The 20,628-nt window shown below is 41.5% G+C and overlaps 1 protein-coding gene across 1 annotated transcript in view; it reads left to right on the top strand.

The window, feature by feature from the left end:
* Positions 1-6,268: 6,268 nt before the first annotated feature.
* Positions 6,269-20,628, top strand: part of LOC108788443 (ankyrin repeat and protein kinase domain-containing protein 1-like) — a 22,079-nt gene continuing 7,719 nt past the window's right edge. Inside the window, exons 1-4 of the mRNA XM_018558199.1 lie at positions 6,269-6,429; positions 13,046-13,349; positions 17,179-17,321; positions 20,079-20,128. Of these exons, the coding sequence (XP_018413701.1) occupies positions 6,290-6,429; positions 13,046-13,349; positions 17,179-17,321; positions 20,079-20,128 (637 nt within the window). The 5' untranslated portion in view covers positions 6,269-6,289. The remainder of the gene's footprint in view (positions 6,430-13,045; positions 13,350-17,178; positions 17,322-20,078; positions 20,129-20,628) is intronic.

Below are 20,628 nucleotides of genomic sequence, written 5' to 3'. Positions count from 1 at the left end.
AGATGGTAAGGAGGGCCCTGCACGTGAGAGCTTACAATCTAAAATGTCCTGTGTCATCCTGTGACCCCAGAGCACCCCTGTGTGCCCCATGACTCCAGTGACCCCTGAGCATACAGTGTCATCCTGTGACCCCAGTGCACACCTGTGGGCCTTGTGACTCCAGTGACCCCTGAGCATCCTCTATCATTGTGTGACACCAGACCATCCCTACATGCTCCATAACTCCAGTGACCCCTGAGCATCCTCTATCATTGTGTGACACCAGACCATCCCTACATGCTCCATAACTCCAGTGACCCCTGAGCATCCTCTATCATTGTGTGACACCAGACCATCCCTACATGCTCCATAACTCCAGTGACCCCTGAGCATCCTATGTCATCCTGTGAAACCAGACCACCCCTGCATGCACAGTAACTCCAGTGGCCCCTGAGCATCCTGTGTCTTCCTGTGACCCCATAGCATGTTGGTTATGTGTTTACATGAAGCACTGAGATCTTGAGGAATGCTGAATTAGGTTTTACTTGCTTAGAAGATTGTTACATGTATGTATACAGCATTGTGCAGGAAAACATAGATAGAAAAAAACTGCTTCCTGTGTATCATAGATAAGCATGCACATAGAGAGTAACATTGCACCACACTGCCATCTACGGCTTAAAAGACATATTACAGAGGTAATATCAATACATTAGAATATGCTGTTGCATTTCCAACAGCCCTTCTCAACAGCATATGTGTTGCTATAAGACTTGATAGTTTCTCTCAAAGGAAACTGCGACAATCCTTTGGCAATGGCTTGGTGAGTGTGTTCGCAGTCATTTCTTCTGATGAGCAATATTGAATGTCAATAATGGCTTGCTCTTGAGTGTCCAGGTTTTATTTTCTTGGAGTGATTTTTTTCTTCTGTTGCCTTTCTCCATTGATTGGCTTCAGGTTTTGGTAACTTTCCTATGTCTTCACATGATGTTGGTTCGAGTATGCTATGTGTCTTAGCAGTATATGACAGCTTGCAGGGGGGTATTCCCTTTGTTGCTCGAGTGGATCTTCTAATTTCAGGTTGTTCAGCAGAATTTAACATGGAACTTGACTTATCCATTGTGAGTTCCACCTCTTGTTCTGACTCCTGTGAGGCTTCACTTTGCTCAGCTTTCTTTGCTGGTTCACTGTTAGAATTCACTTCACAACCCCCTGGGATTAGGGATTTAAGGTGATGGGTTCTCATCGAAATAAACACTATAGCTTTTTGTCACTTTGTCAGTCCTTGCTTCTTGTTGGTAATATATACTGTATGCGTACGCTTTACATCCAAACTCTGATGTGCCCTATTCTACGCTTAGATCAATGCCACATTTCAAATAAGGTTCTTTCAACAGCTTTTGAAGGTAGTCTGTACTGTAGGTATGTTGCAGTCATGACTGCTTCTCCCCAGTACTCCTTAGGTAGGTTAGCATCTGGCAGCATGCATCTGGCCATTTCTATAAGAGTGCAATTTTTCCATTCTGCTACCCCATTTTGTTCAGGAGTGTACGGTGTGTTTGTCTGGTGTACTATACCTTGTTTCTTCATATATGATTTCACTTCCTTACTGATGTATTCCCCATTGTAGTTGGTGCGTATAATTCCTGGTTTCCATTGGAATTTGTTACTGGACATGCCTATAAACTCTTTATGTTTTTCTGATGATTCATACTTGTGCTTCATCAGATAGGTTTTTGTGTACCTGGAATAATCATCAATGAAAGTCAGTAGATATCTGTTTCTGCCTGATATGGGAGTTTTCATTGGTCCGCACATGTCACTGTGTACGAGCTTCAGGGGGTGGGGTTTCTTTCAGTGGCCTGTGGAAGTGGGGTACGTGTGGCCTTTGCTTCCAAACAGTATTTGCATGTCATGAGCATTTGGCAGGGCAGTATGGTTATATCTTCTGATCAGCCTCTCTTTATAATATCTTTTAAGGCTTCTGGGTTTTGGTGCCCTAGTCGTCTGTGCCATAGGTGGATACATTTTTTGTGTGGATTATGAGTGGCTGTCTTGTCTTGTTCGTCTGCGGTGATGAGTCTGTACAGGTGTTCATCCAATTTTCCTTTTTCAAGGATTTGCTTATTGTTTTAGATTGTACATTTATCGCCTCGGAAAAGAACTGTGAGACCATTATTAGCAAGGGTTTTCACTGATAGAAGGCTTCCTTCTAGATCTGGGATATACAGTACAGTACAATTTTGACGAGGGTACTCTGCTTGTCCCCTGACGGTGTGATGCAGTTCAAGAATCCTGGCCCTTTAACTTCTGCAGTAATACTTTTCCCGTTTGCTATTAAAACTTTGTCCTTAACACTGAAATCAATTTCTCTGAAAAAGGTCTCATCACTAGTCATGTGGCTTGTTGCAACTGAGTAAATACACTATCCCTATGGTATACTGTTCTGAATTACATTAAAGGTAACGCTCCATGATGTGCTTGCAGTTGCCCTTGTGGCTGCCAATAACTATTTATTTTGTAGGTGTCTCTTGCTTTTTGCCCTCTCATGCACCTTAAGTGATTTCTCATTTTCTTCATTGTGCACATTTTCTTTCCTTCTGCCATACTCATTGATTAATTTTCCTTTGGCCTGCTCGGGTCTGGTTTCCAGAGCATTAATAAGAGTACTGTATGACTCTGTAAGGCTGCATAGCAGTAATATCACCACGTGGTTGTCTTTCATTTCCTCTCCAATTGCACGTAGCTGTTCTATGATATCATTATCCAGCATTGCATTCACATGTTCACGCATTTCCTGGCCTTTTTTCTAGCCTCATCTTATATAGCTTGTGTAGGAAATATAGTTTATTGTTTAGGTTTTGCAGTTTTTGTAATGCAATTCACATACCTTTAGCTGTATTCTCTTTTCTGATGTGGATGAGCTGGTTATCTTCCACAAGCAGAATAATAATTGCTTTTGCTTGCCTGTTCTTCTTGTCCCATTCCTCAGTGGATTCATTAGTAGGTCTGTCTGTACTCAATACTTGCCACAAGTCGTCTTTGCTTAGCAGCATTTCAAGCTTGAACTTCCATAGCTGGTATTTGCTTTTGTTGAGCTTTGTGATTGCAAACTTCACATCTGAAGTACTTGCCATCTTTCAGTAGCTTGGATGCAGCACTTGTTGACTTGCAGTATTCTGTTTATTGCCTGGCCCATATCCTGTTGGTTATATGTTTAGATGAAGCACTGAGATCTTAAGGAATGCTGAACGAAGGTTTACTTGCTTAGAAAAATGTTACATGTATGTATACGGCCAGTGGAGTCAGTCCTGCGCCCGGGGCAAGTGCCCCCCCGGTTGTTACGCCACTGTATACAGCATTGACCAGGAAAACGTATATATAGAAAAAATTGCTTCATGTGTATCATAAATAGGCATGCACATAGAGAGTAATATCACACTACACTGCCAGCTACAGCTCAAAAGACATATTACAGAGGTAATATCAGTACATTAGAATATGCTTTTGCATTTCTAACAAAGCATCTCTGTGTGTCCTGTGACTCCAGTGACCCCTGAGCATCCTGTATCATTGTGTGACACCGGACCACTCCTGCCTGCCCTGTAACTCCAGTGACACCTGGGCATCCTGTGTCATCTTGTGAACCCAGAGCACCCCTGTGTGCCCTGTAACTCCAGTCACCTATGAGCATCCTGTGTCTTCCTGTGACCCCAGAGCACCCCTTTGTGCTGTTACTCCAGTGACCCCTGAGCATCATGTGTCATTCTGTGACCCCAAAGTATCCCTGTGTGCCCTATTACACCAGTAACCACTAAGCATACTGAAGGGAATTTATCAAAACTGGAGCAGACAGATTCTGGAGCAGTTGTGCATGGCAACCAATCAGCTTCTCTCTTCAGTTTGTCCAGTTCAGATGTGAAAATGAAAACGAGAAGCTGATTGGTTGCCATGTACAGCTGCTCCAGATTTTGTCGGCTCCAGTTTTGATAAATTCCCCTCACTGTGTCTTCCTGTGACCCCAGAGCGTCCCTTTGTGCCCTGTTAATCTAGTGACTCCTGAGCATCCTGTGACCACATATTATTCCTGTGTCCCCTGTTACTCCAGTGACCCCTGAGAATCCAGTTCCCCAGAGCATCCCTGTGTGCCCTGTTCTCCAGTTACCCTTAAGCAGTTTGTGTCATCCTGTGAGCCCAGAGTGTCCCCGTGCACTCTGTTCTCCAGTGACCCCTGAGCATTCTGTGTCATCCTGTGACCCCAGAGCATCCCCGTGTGCCATGTTACTCCAGTGACCCCAGAGCATCCCTGTGTATCCTGTTACTCCAGTGACTCTGAGCATCCTGTCATCATGTGACCCCAAAGCATCCCTTTGTGCCCTGTGACTCCAGTGACCCCTAAGCATCCTGTGTCATCCTGTGACCCCAAAGTTTTCCTGTATGCCCTGTTATTTCAGTGACCCCTGAGCATCCTGTGTCATCCAGCAACTCCTAATGCACCCTGTGTGCCTCTGTGAACCCTGTGCCTTTACACAGTGCCTGGAACACTCCAAAGTTGTATGGTCTGTTATGCTCTACCATTAGTACCCTCTCCTACTTCTCTACGCTCAGACACATTCCTTTAATCATCCAGACTGTCCTTTTCTCAGCAGATTCGGATCCCTGTCCATGACAAGCTGTGGCTGGATGCAGTACCCTACAATGTGTAGACAGAAATTCAGCTCCACATAGGAAAATTTCGCTCTTTAAGACTACATTTTTTCTCAAATACCTTCAGTTATGGTATATACAAAATATCTTTGACTGTTATGACCTGTCTCTGTATGTAAACCAAGCTGTAATTTTGGTGCTACTAGCAACCCACCTAAAGCTTAACTATGTTGTTACATCTCTTAGGGGATACACAGCAAGTTCGCTCTTTTCCAGGACACCCAGCTGTCTATCTGCATGGTAACCTCTTTTTTTTTTCTTTAGGAAACTGTATATGGCAGTTGTAATGAATATGATAACTTCCTTCTTAAAATGCCAGCTGCCTGACTGTTTCTGACCTCAGTACTTGCATGCAGCAAGTGATGTCAGAATCCATGTATACTGAAGCCTCGGCACCACCATAACAGCCAGGCAACTAACATTTGTAAGAGTTCAACAACGGAAAGCTATTTATTTTCTAATGTAGATTTAATTTAACACATGGGGAAAAGTTAAAGGTATACTGTACACTCTGCTCTAGTGTATTCTAAATTTGCACACACACATGTATACAGGTGAAACTCGAATAATTAGAATATCGTGCAAAGTTCATTTATTTCACTAATGTAACTTAAAAGGTGAAACTAATATATGAGAGAGACTCATTACATGCAAAGCAAGATAATTCAAGCCGTGATTTGTCATAATTGTGATGATTATGGCTTACAGCTCATGAAAACCCCAAGAACCCCAAATCCACAACCTCAAAAAAGTAGATTATTACATGCAATCAATAAAACAAGGATTGTACATAGAACAATTATCGGACCTCTGAAAAGTACAAGCATGCATATGTACTCAGTACTTGGTTTGGGCCCCTTTTGCAGGACTTACTGCAATTACTTTTGCATGATATTCTAATTATTGGAGTTTCACCTGTATATAATGTAAAATGTGCACTGGGATTGATTTACCAATGAACATTTTCACTTTGCCTAGTTCACTTTGAACACTCAATCATGTACAGAGAAATGTAAAAAAAATTAGGAAATTCCTATATATACAGTTGAAACTCGAAAAATTAGATTATCGTGCAAAAGTTAATTTATTTCACTAATGCAACTTAAAACGTGAAACTAATATATGAGATAGACTCATTACATGCAAAGCAAGATAGTTCAAGCCGTGATTTGTCATAATTGTGATGATTATGGCTTACAGCTCATGAAAACCCAGATCCACAATTTCAGAAAATTTTTGGCAGTGTGGGCAGGTGCCAAGTCTTGCTGGAAAATGAAGTCAGCATCCCCATAGAGCTCGTCTGTGGAAGAAAGCATGAAGTGCTCCAAAATCTCCTGGTAGACGGCTAAGTTGCATTAGTGAAATAAATGAACTTTTGCACGATATTCTAATTTTATAAAAATGTAAAATGATCAATTTGCTGGTCACTTACCACTTTCTACCTGCAAGACAGCCATCAGAAGATTCACCGTGTTTATAAAGGCCACTAGACCATTGTCACCGTTTTCCAGCTATGCAGAGAATATATTTATGTTCATTCATATTTGCAGATCACATTATCCGTTTTGCCTTTTTCAGATGTAATGGACTGAATCTGTGAGAGATGAGCCACGTTAAATTTGTGTCACCTGACTCACTTGGGCCAAATTCAGAATGGGAACATATTGGTCAGGGCCATTTTGGAGATGTTTTCAAAGTGAAGCACAAGGTTCTCCACATACATGTAGCAGTGAAACAACTTAAGTAAGTATTACCCATGAGGTCAATGCCACTTTTATTATTGGGATAATCTGTTACAGAAGTGTTCTGGATTGTCATATTTTCCAGTATACACAATCTCAGATCAACTCAATTGTGTTTATGTTTTTACACTGTGATCTTGACAGCTTTGCAATGTCATGTCTGAAAAGATGACCTGGTGGAGGTTATCGAGGACTGGAATTTGGGAAAACAGCACTGGAGAACACATAGGACTAATAGGATCCACTGACCCAATCAAGCAAACCCACTACATGGGACATCCATAAAATATTTTAAATATTACCATAGACATAGAGTTAATTGCCTGCCACCCACCCATATTTTTCGTGTTCTTAAAGCTTAGAAATAGTTTTTGTCTTTGCCCAATGGGTAAGTATGCACAGTATACTTGCACTTTAGAGCATACTTACCTTAAAAAAGTGTGCCCTTCTCCAGTATTGTTGGATCAATCTTCGGTCCTCTGCACTGTCCTGTGCCTCCACCATCTCCGCCGCATATTCTGGCTTCTGGAAAGTCCTATTCGGCCATTGGGTGGCCACTGACAATGTAACTCCTGCACATGTGTACAGGAGCTACATCCTGCCTATTCACGGCATCTTAGAGATGGAGTAACTGGGTTGAGTGTGTACTCTGTATGGCGCATGTACTGTACAGTGTACACAAAAAAATTGAAAACCACTGGGGGAGAGAGTGGAAGCATCCCCCCCAGTGATATATTTTTATTTTCTTCTGCTTTGATTTTAATTATTTACTTCCGCTTTAAAGTAAAGTAAACTAAGTACTATAACAAATAAGAAACAAATTAAAATATTGCCTTTGGTTGGCTATGACAAATTATTGGGGTAAAATATCGATAAAATGAAAGTGTATCTAATCACAAGAATAAAAATGTAATATATTGCAGCTTAACACTCCTTAGATAAAGTGGTAGTTTTCTTTGTTCTAGGTTTCTTCCTATATTTTCATCTGGTGATCCTCCCAGTAACAAACTTCCTGTCCTAGAGTGATAGCAGCCGAGTGAATAACCCAGCCGAAGTGAAGTGAGCCGAACGCTGTTTGGCTATTCACTTGAGGCTTGTATGGCTGATTTCAGCCGTACATCGGCTGCACTTCGGTCAGCCGAACATGCTTTGCATGTTCGGCTGAGCCAAAGTGCAGTAGGACTTCCACTCAGCCGATCCAACATCTGGGCCGAGCCGAAGCTCCGGTAGCTCACTCGCTGCCGTTCGCCCCTATTCTCATAGGGGCCAAATGGCAGTGAGTGAATAGCCGAATGACGCCGAGCAGCATTCGGCTCGGCGATTCTGTTTGTTACCTCCGTGGTACCGAGCAAAATAGAAAATCAATTAAAAGGGTTTTTTTAAAGTTTAAAAAAATATTTTAAAAAATGTAAATAAATAGTACATTTAAATAAATAAATAAAGATTTTTTAAAGGAGAAAAAAAAAACAACAATTAGGTGGAGCTAGCAGTGACAGCCTGCTCCGCCCAACTGTTTCCTTTTGGCCGTCACCTGCTAGAGTGTTCTAGCAAGTCCCAGCCAATGAATAACAACTTGGCGGAGCCGGCCGTGACGCCATGGCCGGCTCCGCCCAGCTGTTATTGTTTAATGACAGATCAGCGTCCCCAGGTCATTTGGAGACGCTGATCTGTCATTACAACTGGGCGGCCCAGCTGTCATTTGCAAGGTGTACGGCCCCACTTCGGCTGTCACTTCGGCTCAGTCGAGTCGAAGCATATGCCTTCGGCTCGGCTGAGCCACTCGGCGGGGCTGCTCGGCCGCCTTCGGCAGCTGTACAAGCTTTTTTGCACGTATCACACAGATATAACAAAATGCTTTCAATGGTATATTCAACAGACCAAAAGGGAGCAAGTAAGAGACACTCATTGTTACATAGCTAGTCAGGTTGAAAAAAGACAAGTATATCAAGTTCAACCAATAGAAAAAAAATATAAAATAATTGTTAGGATTTTCATACACTTTATTTAATACATTAGCTGATTATAAGACTTTAAACCCAAAATAAAGAGCTCAGCCATTTTGACTTAAGCATCCAAAATGTTAAATCAAATTGCACTTGAGTCCTTTAAATCAACCTGTAAACCAATGTTATGGAAGTTTCTCATCTGTACACGTTGGTAAACAAATCCTTCAAATCCGTCATATGATTGCTGGCCATTACAGGGTCATATGTTGATTTTTATGAAAGTTTATGACCTAATATGTTACAAAACAGTAGAATGGTACTTGTTTCATAAATAATTTGAAAGTTAGCAGGGAAACAAGATGGATTTAATTCTATAATTTCAAAGGTATCCAAGAAGGTAAATGGGGACCATAGCTTTTAAATTATATTAATAATGTTTTGGAGAATAAAGATGATTTATGATATACTATATGCAGCATTTTTCCTTTCATATTATTTTGTACCAGCCAGTTTTTCTTTCTCAAACCTAGGTTTCATTTCACCTCATATATCTATTTGCATTGACAGATCTATCTACAATATATTCTCACATACACATTCATAGGCTCCTAGAGGAGGATGCACATCCAAATTGTGAAGTTCTATTTTTGGTGTGTCCTGTGTGTGGCACTGAATAAATGTTAATCTATTATGCAGTCTCCCTTGATAGAATAAAGATGTTTCTATCAATGAGGTTATGATCATGCAGCTTATGCACAGTAGGTAAATGTACAATTGCATAAATGTATGCATGTTCTTAAAGAAGCTTTCCATGACAGCATTATCTGTCATTGAGATACTCATGGGGTCAAGAGCCAAGTAGGAAGCCTTCTACCCACACCAGTATGGTATAGAAATGTGGAAATGCAGATTCACTGTAATAAATAGAGAAAACATTGGTCCAGCTAAGTAAGCAGTACTCATCACTGTTCCTCTGTTTAATTCCAACCAGAAATAAATAATAGTTTGACGTAGGGATGCACCGATACTTTTCGAGTACCAGTGCAGATGCTTGGCATTTTTATGAGAACTACCAGGGTTGCAGCGGTTGCAGCTGGGACCTGGCTCTGGTGCTCCACCACTGTCCTGAAATCATATTGTTTTAGAAAAACTGTCACATGACACTAAACAAAAATGTATCAGTACTTGTAAGTACTTGGGCAAGTATCAATACCTTTACTTGTAAAACTGGTATTGGTGCATCCCTTTATTTATATTTATGAAAACAAAATCATACATTAAAGCAGAGATGTACAAATCCCAGGAGTTCCGTGTGCTCCTTAACAATGACAGCTGCCTCCTAACTTTTGAATTTTTCTCTAGTCTAGTCTTGGAGCTCAAAAAGTATCTGTACTTGTACTTGTACTTGTACCGAGTACTGCACTTGGTATCGGTGCATCCCTAGTTTGAAGTTATGGATAGTCTTCACTAGAATATTGTGTCTTCTCATTAAAATGATAATTTAAATAATAAATTAATAGGAATGATGACCAAATTGGTTCACCTAAACCCAAATTCTCAGTGAATACGGTTGATTCCTGGCCATCAGATACTCATGGATCATTCCCCTTTTACCTTGATGAATGAAGCAATAAAAAAGTCATTTAAACCCTTTTGAACTAACTTATACAGCCTGCTGACTTCTTGTCTGTTTGGCGATCAAGGATTATTAGAACACAGTGCATGCCCTTATGTGTGTGTTTTGTCTTAATAATGTAGGACTTTAGTGGAGTCCTAATAAGGACACGGGACTAATATCCTCTGAATGAAAGGAGGATATGGAAAGCGATTGGGTACAGGTCTGAGGCAGATCACAGGTTTGGATTTGCTGGATTGCCCTGCATAGACAAAAAGGCAAAAGTAAGCAGATTCACCCATCACTGTTTGTTAGAAAAAGACACAAGTATAACAGATCTGCATGGAACATTAAATACACTGTTTTGCCTGATGCGGAGGACCCTGAGTGGCCCTGAAAACATCGCTGTTATAAGATAGTTTGAGCATATGTCAATAATAGCATATGTCAATAAAGGTGTATTGATCACGAATATTAAATACTGAGAACAAATAGAAAACATTTCAGAATCAGAGCCGAAATACTCATTAAAACTGAGCTATTAAAGGATAACTATGGGGTTCTATCTTTTCTTTATTATTGCATTCCTAAATTTCGGTGTCAATCCCGTTTCCCTCCTGAGTGTATGCTGAGGAGAAAAAAGTGTTCAGCACTTCGGCCCTCTCCTTGTCGTTTATAACCAACTTCCCATTTTTGTCCTTTATTGGGCCTATCTGCTAATTTCTCCCCTTTTTACTGTTTATATAATGGTAAAAATTTTTTTTTTTTTTTTTTTTTTACAATATGTTCTCCATCTGCCCCGCCTACTTCACGTGTAGTGTGCAGTGCATTGATCCCCTCCCTCCCCAGTGACATCATTCACCATATATGGACTTGCCCATTTGTAGTAAATGCTAAAGAGAGAGCCCTCTTTCCCCTCTCTCATCAGCGATCCCCAGTGATTTTAGCATGTCAGTGTCACACAGGGCAGGGAGAGAGAGAGAGAGAGGCGGGGGGGGAGCCTATTCACCATATATGGACTTGCCCATTTGTAGTAAATGATGGAGAGAGAGAGGGCCTCTCTCTCTCTCTCTCTCTCTCTCTCTCTCTCTCTCTCCTGTGTGACACTGACATGCAAAAATCACTGGGGATCGGGGATATCACAGAGATATATTCGTGGACGCGCAGCAGCTCTCAAGAATCACTGTCAGTCACAGTGACGAAGATCAGTGGGGAGGATCCCGACAGTATTGGCTAATAGGAGTAAATTACACGATTTACTTATTTAGCCTAAGGAATGCAATAATAAAGAAAAGACAGAACCCCATAGTTCTCCTTTAAAATGTTACCAATTATCATTTTAGCTAATACTTTGCTTGAATCTGATGTACAATCCAACATATATACAAAAGATATTCATCCACACTATGCTCCCTATTATTCTGACAGTCCAATTCAGATCGAATAAGAACCCCCCCCCCCCCTTCCATGCTGTCATAATGACATCAGAGCCCGCCATATATGAAAAAACTGTGAGATAACAACAAACATATCCATATGAAGTGAGATACAGCATGTAAATGCACTGTAACATACAGTATATACATGTATATACAATGCTTTCCCCCGATAGACATAGAATACAGCATACCTCTCCTGTAGAAATAAGCAGCAGAAGTGGTAACTGAACGCCTCTCAAGACTAATGTCCAGATCTATCACATAGACTTTGTTGAAAGCAGATCACCTAGTCATAAACATTATTGACTCAACCCATACCTTCCAACTGTCCCTCATTTGGAACCAAATCTCTCTGTCCTTCTTTCCTCCTCAGTTGTCCTTCTTTTTGGTCTGATGTACAGATATCTACAATTTACAATTTAACTACCAAAAGTGTTATTCTGCACTAAAGCCTTCATGCTATTTCTTAATAATCTGGTTTGCTATTTTGAAAAGCCAGTGTAAAAGAAAATTAATGGTGAAAAAAAAATTCAACCAATCATTTTTGGCATGTACATTTTTAATGGTCCACATAACTGGGCGTGTGGCAGGGGTGTGTTCAGTACCTATATACATTTTCCTGGAAAGTGTTCTTTTTCATGTCAGAAAGTTGGAAGGTACGTTCAACCTCCGGGTCTTGCCATCGCAAGACCAGGGATTCTGGTCAACATGAGAAGTTCCACAAGGCTGCTTTAACTAGAGAACAGAGAGACCTCAGATAATGCTCTGTATATGATGTATGCAAATAACATCATATACAGTCTGTGATCGAGTGCCCAACTTTTCATAGGGGGTGACACCAAACTGTCAGTCATTTGGTGTCACCCCTCCAATGGTGGCAACCTGGTGCGGGCCGCGCAACCCTTGTGACGCCACTGCAATTAACAGGAGTGAACTTCTCGGTAACGCCATTTTTACATGGCAGGCACAGGAACATTAATGAATGCACCACCCACTGGGTGTTCCAAACATCATATAAAGTAAAACTGCCATTACTCTGAAGTCCTTTCTCCCTGGAGTCCTGGAGTCTTCCTCTTGTAATTCACATTCTCTGGTGGTGAAATAATTACTGTCATTTCAAATTACATAAACCTGGAAGATTCTCCACTGGAGAATGTTTGGTGAAAGTTACATTCACTACTTATAAATATACCCCAGAATTTTTAGCTGCGTTTGTCTTTTTAACCCTTGCAGTGGGGCTACCCCCGCACTGCAAGGGTTTGCTGCTCGTTTGCTTCTATATTCTAAAGAAAAAAAAGTTATACTTACCCAATCATTCCAGCCGGTTTGTTCTTAGACCGCGTACCTAGAGCCTCTCACACCCTCCTCTGCAGTGAACAACGAATCCTTGTGTCATCACACTGTATACTGTAAACATTCCATCTGTGCAGAAGAGGAGACACGCTTCAGTGACCGGGGAAGCAGCGGGTTGGTGTTCGGGTGAGTATAACTTTTTTTAGCACCTAGACACAAATGATCAGTTAACCCTTGCAGTGTGGGGGTAGCCCCACTGCAAGGGTTAATAAAACTTTTCCCTGGTGTTCTTCTTTAATCATGCTTTATCGTTACCTTTCATAGAGATCCATCATATCGTCTAGAGGAACTCCTCGATGAGGCTGAAAAGATAAAACATGCTTCAGCCAACGACTATGTAATCCAATTGCATGGGATAGTGAAAGTACCTCCTTGTATCATAATGCAGTGGATGGAGTATGGCTGCTTGGGCACACTAATGGAGAGAGTTAAAGTGATTCCATGGCCCTTTAAATATCGCATTCTCCACGAAGTGGCATTGGGTATGAACTGGCTGCATCTCCTTTCCCTTTTACACCTGGATCTCAAGCCAGGCAATGTTCTTCTGAATGACGCTCTCCATATACGGGTGAGATTAATCTCTTGTGGATAAGCACTAATCACTGCATTAGAACTGTTCATAATTATTGCACCATTTAATAGCATTTTAGGTGTCACCTGTTATAGTTTACTGTACACAGATAATTACTTGGATACATGTAAATGACATTACATAAATGTGCAACCAAGTTGAAGATACATCAGCTACAAAAGTCATTTTAATATACTTATATGATCAATCACATAATGGAATGTTAAACTTGTGTATTTTAGTTCCTGCTGTTACAATATCAATCAATAATAATCATTTCCCTTATTATACTGGCATAAAGCTGTCATGATTTAGGCAAGTATAATTGTGAACGTGTCACTATGTACACAATGACATACTGTATGGTCTTAATGAATACTATCCCTTGAATTCATAGGGTGTCTACGACATTACTGCTTTCTGGGTCAGCTCCCTGCTCACTGAACTGAGGTGATTATTATGCTGATTCACTGTCTAGTAAAGAGGACTGGAGCAGGAAAGGTGGCATAAAAAGCTGAATTGCTAAACCAGAAAGATTAAAGCTGAACTCCAGGGAAAAATACATATCCGTTCAGCACTGGGGTAGTATACCCCAGTTAAATGCTCGTTTTGTTTAGGGGGAACAGAAAAAGCAACTATACTTACCTTATCCCTTAATTTCCTGGCAGTCAGCGCTCTTCTCTCTCTGATGCTCCAGATGGTGGCTGGACCTTCAGCATCCTCATTTACATGGAGTGAGTAGTAGGCAAGTATAACTACTTTTCATGTTCCCCCCAAGACAAAACTAGCATTTCATTTAGTTTAGCTTTAATTTAATAAAATATATGTAAATCACAAGGCTGGCGTTACAGTAGTAATACCATAGTAGACAAAAGTGTATGTATTTCAGCTGTGTATTTTACTGTTTGCCAGTAGTTACCCTTAAGTATGTATTCAGATATGCTCCATCAATTTTTTAATTACTGCCAATGTTCATATCCACTTCAGTGTCCGTCCTTTTACCATATCAACAAAAAAACAGAAATACACAAAGATAAAACAATCAATATATTTATTTATTTTTTTCAAAACGACGCTGTCCGTGTGATACAATTAGAGTGTTTTCTATTTAACTAAGTCATGCCAATTCAAACTACCCAGGTCTGGTAAGAGACTCTTAACACATGCTCAATAATGTGCGTTGTGTTAAGGCATTTAAATGGGCGGTCTAAAAGACCACAATGGATCACAGATTGTATCTGAAACATTTGTGCTTGCACAGAGCAACACAACTCATGGTAGTGTGTTACTGTGCATTGCGGTTCACTGCAGTGCAGATGCGTTGTGAAGGTGTGTTGCTGTGCCTTTCACAGTGAATGACACTGCAGGGCAATAACGTGCACATTACAGCAGTGGTGTAAATGAGCCCTTATAAGCTTTGTATAAAATGCTTAGGGGGTGATTCTCAGTTTAAGAAAAATGTGGGCATGAAATGCTCTAATAGGACCTCCCCCTTGAGAAAACATTGAAGCCAGTAAAAGGGCTTGCACACAAGATATTTAGTGACTAATAAAACACTTAAGCCCATGACACACAGCACACAAAGCCATTTTTCATCTCGGCACGCGAGCTCTCGCAAGCTGACGTGCCGAGGAGAAAATAACATGACACACTGCTTGCGAAGGCAGCCCGCGACCGCTCCGCGCTGCTTCACGTGCAGTGTGTCACAGCCTTTAATGTGCTTAAAACAGATAACAGAAAATTTGTTTACAACATTTAGGGGTCTATTTTAAAAGCACAATATGGCTGTATAGCAGTATGCTTTATGAATGTTCCTTACTCTCCGCTCTGCTGACTTTAAAAGTACTAGTTCAATAAAAATGAATGAGTTGTTAAATGAGAAATATTTAGGGAGAGTAAAATGTATTCTTCCCAATACTTAGAACCGGTGCGGGACACTGCAGCTGTCACACGCCAGCACTATATACCGAGAGTTGATTGATCATGCAATTGCTGATCGCTCAGCTCTGCAGAGATGGGCGACTGTCAGGTTTTTATTTGCCGGGGGTTCTTCTTTTAGCTTAAAGAGAACCAATTGGGAGAATATAAATAGTATGACCACATACTGTACATCTTACTTTTACATTTACCCCTCCAGCACATCCCACAGTTGCACAATAATCTTAAAGGAGAATTATGAGGCGAGTGATTTTCACTCAGTCTCATAATCTGAGCAGACCTGTGACAATGAAACTGTCACAGGTCGGCTCAGTAGATCGGGAAGTGAGCGAACACATACCGTCACTCGCTCACTTCTCGATCTATCCCTGCAGAGATCCGTGACTGTCACTCACGGCTCCCTGAAGGGATTCCCCCGCTCCCCTGTCCGATACCCCAGCGCTGACTGGCGGAACGGAAGGGGGAGGGGCGGGCACAGCTGGCTCTGCCTCTGGATAGGCAGAGCAAGCTGTCAATCCCGGCGTCCAATCTGCGGCGTCTCAGTATACCGCGAGCTGCGAGAACGTTAGTTTGTGTTCTCCCGTGACCCTTAGGAGAACTTTGGGGAAAAGCCCTGACCCGATAGTTCTCCTTTAAAGAGAACGAGTTGGGGGGATATAAATAGTCAGCATGACCACATACATCTTACCATTACATTCACCTTTCAAGCACCTCCCAGAGCTTTCTGATGTTGACATGCAAAAGACACCCTTGCTACTTGATTAGCAATATGCTTCCACTCCTGCATTCCACTTGGAGTTGCGTAGACTTAGTAATAGTGATAGGCATTCTGTAGAAAGTGAAAAACAGTGGGCAGATGCTGTAGGGGAAAATGGAAAGTTAAGTGTCGTTTTTATACATATACAGTATATTGTCTATGTATGTATATATATAGTGAAGGCAAAGGGTTAAATCCTCTGTTAGATTTTAATTGCTGCCTGTGTCCCCAATACATTTCCTATTCCTTTCTGTCCAATTAAGGAGCTTTTAAGCCCATGTCTGGGATAAAATAATAACCTCTCTCCCACCCCCTAACTGATAGTTGTCAGTAAAAAACCCATTTTACTTATCCAGAGCCACAGCCACATAATCCTCCAGTACAGAGTTTCCTCTCTCTATTTGTTTACTTTTGACAGGGTCCATCTTTGGGTGTCTAGCTGCATGATATAGACACTTCTGATTGGCTGCTCAATGGCAGGGTCCTCTCAGGATCCAGAGTGAAGTAATTTCAAGGGGACCAGTCTGAAGGACCATCTGCTGCACTAGACTAGCACTAGACTAGTAGTCCACCGCACCCAGAAATTATGCTAGCAAGGGACCTTGAGGGGGGAATTTGGGGAGTATAACTTGCAGGATGGGTTTGGAGAGAGTGGGAAGGATGGGAGAGGAGGCAAGTTTTATCAAGCACACACAGTATTAAAACTTTACAGATGTTCTAACCCACCTCCACTGAATCCAAGCTAGCTTTATATTTCCTTCACAGGCTTTGCCTTTAGCATTTGTGGAAGCATTAAGGCGACAGGCCATTTTTAACATGGTGCATTGCAAAGCGAACAACTCATTGTAGGATCAGGTACATTGAGCTATTTAGCTCAGTAAGCTTTTTCTTTGCCCTCTTTGAGTGCATTATGGATATGAATGCAATATATTACATACAGGGCTTTCTACACAGTGTGCTGTTTAAACTGAGCATAGCCACTGCTGGAAGATTCAATAGTTGATTGATGCTGATTTTAGGTGGGCACAAAGAAACCTTTTCAAAGTTGGCAGTATTGGTGACTATAGGACTGTAGTCAAAATCAGGAATCTGAATAAAATTGTCCTTTAAGATTCTGATCTTTCCTTTCAGATTGGAGATTTTGGTTTGTCCAGATTTACAAGTAGCTCCACTGCCCTTGGTGATATTGAAGCAGTTGGGGGAACGTTAGCATACATGCCTCCTGAAGCATTTCAAGAGGGATACAAACCAAGCGAATCCACTGATATTTACAGGTACTCAAAGTTCTTATTTTTTTTCATAAAAAACATAAACCTTCCCCCTTTGCAGGGTACCTGTCCTTGAACTTAAACCTGTGGGTATAGAAGTATAGGCGCTGCAATTTCTGGATTCTTTATCAAGGCAAAGTATCCAAGGGCTGTAACACTGATCGCTACCTTTCGAATGAAATCTATTGGCTTGAAACAAGTATGCAGATGGAAAGTCAGACTTTTCTAACTTCCCTATATGAATGTTTGTTTCAGGTTAGTACTTGAAAGGCAAGTATAAAGTGGTTTGTGGAAGGTGGCCTAAATGTGCAAGGTCGCGGTGTCTCTTTAGTGGCTCTTTCAAGCTGGAATCCTAAGATTTTCACATTGGATTGTACAACCCCGCAACACAACCACCCCAATACCACCCATACAAACTGATCAATAATGATAAAGAGGAAACCAAAACAAGTGTGGGAAATGATGGCCCCAGCCCTTTATTTGACTTTAAAACAGAATATTATAAATGTAATCTTTATAATACACATAATAAAGTTAAAGCTACAACAATGTGCAAAGGTAGGGAAAAAGCAAAGGTTGGGAAAGGTAACAGCTTGACTGAAGATCCAAACTGGTACAAGACCAGATGTTGTAGACCAATAAAGAAACAAACAATAGACTTCTTGGTTGCCTAATTTCCATCCACATTTCAACTTCTAATCACTTCTACAGCTGCCTATTAGATCAAAGCCACAGCAGTTTGGTGGCAAAATCATCCAGTTATCACTGTTCCTGTGACTTTGCATCTGTAAAAAGAGGTCAAGACCTGAAGGATAAACAGAGAAACCAGCAGAGAGAACAGACATTATTCTGTACCTTTAATATACTCATTCAAATAAAGAAGTTAACTCTAATGCCAATACAGGAAGGAAAGGAGAGGGTGGTTGTGGGGGTGACAAATCCCATGGGAAAACTGAAGATGAGTGGATCACCAGCACACACATGAAAGCTTCTTTTTTCTGCTTTGTTTACACTGTCACATAATGTCGCAAACAACGTTTCTGAGTCACGCAGGGCCCCTTCATCAGGTGGTTCACATGGGAACACTTCACTTGCTCTATGTCCCTAGAAGCACTGCACCACACACACACAGCCTTCACTGGCAGAAAACTTGACTTTTCTCTGCTACAGTTAACTAACGTATTTTCCCTCTTTTATCCTGTGACTAAACAGTGAAAGAAGAAGCAGCAGAATGATTAGCTCATCTCTCTGAATCACTCTGCGCTTTCTTCCTATCAGCATGTTCCTAGCTAGCACATGAGCACTGCAGCCCAGCTGACTTGCTCCTTGAGCTGCTTCTCTCACTCCTTGTCTGTGCTCTATTGTAGAGGAGAATGCAAGCTTATGCCAAGTCAAATTCAAGTACTTTACATTAAAAAATAAACATATGTAACTGTGTGGTAACAAACACAGAGCTGCATTAATTTGTCTTTTGCATCTGCCTGGAGCTCAGCGTTAAAGGAGAACTATGGGGTCAATGTTTTTCCACATAGTTCTCCTCCGGGTCACACGGGGACATAAACTAGCGTCCTCCCATGACCCAAAGCTCATTATACCGCGAGCTACAGCTCCTGGGAAACACTGAGACCGCCGCAGGCGGGACAGATCCCGACATTACTGTCGAGATCCAACCAGCTGCGTGATTGAGGCAGAGCCAGCTGTAACCGCCCCCTCCCCCATTCGTTCCTCCAGTCAGCGCTGCAGGATCGGAGGGGGGAAATCCCTGCAGGGAGCCATGAGTGACAGTCACGGCTCTCTGCAGGGAGATGATCGGGAAGTGAGCGAGCAATGGTATGTGTTCGCTCACTTCCCCATCTATTGAGCCGACGTGTGACAGTTTCATTGTCACACATCAGATCGAACTATGAGGCTAAGTGAAAGTCACTCACATCATAGTTCTCCTTTAAGTCTTCTGTTTGTTTTGATGTAAAGGTTAAAGTGTAATTTCAAATTAAATAAGTAAAGTGCTGGATTGAGACCAAAGGGTAGCCTTGACATACAAATGATGCTAGGGTCCTTTGGAACTAAGTGCTCAGGAACAGGCACTAGCAAAATATTGAGAGCCAACTGTATTATTTTTATCAGCTGCGGGATAATTTGGGATTTCATTAAATAAACCTGTGCTGAGAGATATATTGAGGTTTGCATTGATAACTCCTTCTTCAGCTAGTGTTCGGATTGTCCTAGCTGTCACTATAATTATTTCAATTCTTAGAATGCACATCAGGAGCTCTGACTTCACATACTGCTTGTATGCGAGACAAGTAGGTGCACTGCACTATTGGGACAAGTAGGTGGTCTCTACCTCCCAACAAACAGGTTTTAGGAGTCCATTGGAACCGGTTCACTAGTGCATCTACAGCTGGTTAATAAGTCTAATCTAAGGCAATAAAAAGGCACTAACCAATGAAATGGAGCATAAATAAATCTAAATAACCTCTTAATTCCAATTGTGCTAATACATATAACAATATGAATTCATGTGCTAAAAATATATAAGTCACTTGCTTAGTAGTAACTGTATACCAATACCAATCAAAAAAGTGCAAAAAGGTGCAAACGTGCAATATTAGCATATAAATATATTATATATATATATATCATATATAAAAGACCATTTCAAAACAAGACATTAATGTACATGTATATTTGTACAATATATATACACATACATTTGCATAATGTTTATCTTCTATCCATTACTTTTTTCTTTCTTCCTTTCAGTTTTGCCATCCTATCCGCTGTGGTACTTAAAGGTGATGACCCTTATCCAAGTAAGATCATACACATATACACAAGCATTACTTTGTCTTGTGGTTTGCTGGACAACCAACATGTTTGATTAATAGCATAGTGATATAAAGGGGCTAATTTACTATTGCCATCACAAAATTGCTAGGGCTACACCAGGCCTCAAAATTTCCACTCGCCCTCTCGCAATTGGCGAGTGAAAATTGCGTGGGGGCGAGTGGAAACTCATCGAGGAGCGCCGCCGGCGGGACCAGAGATGGGACATTACCGCCGCGGCGATTGCTTACTTCTGTTCTCTCTTCTCATCTGCCGCTGCAGCTACAGAGCAGCCGACAAGGAGAAGACAGGACACGAGCGAACGATCGCCGTGGCGGTAGTGTCCCATCTCTGGTCCCACCGGCGGCGCTCCTCGATGACATCCGCTGTCTTCTGCAGCTTCCTCCGCCAACCTCAGCTACCAGGCTGGGAGGAAGATTGCAGAGACGGTGAGACCGGCCAGCCAGAAAGTTATGCAGCAGGGGGA

Source organism: Nanorana parkeri, unplaced genomic scaffold (assembly GCF_000935625.1).
Source record: "Nanorana parkeri isolate BGI_ZX_2015 unplaced genomic scaffold, ASM93562v1 scaffold325, whole genome shotgun sequence".
NCBI lineage: Eukaryota > Metazoa > Chordata > Amphibia > Anura > Dicroglossidae > Nanorana > Nanorana parkeri.
The sequence above is the reverse complement of the archived record's forward strand: the minus strand, read 5'-3'. Positions and strand labels throughout refer to the sequence as shown.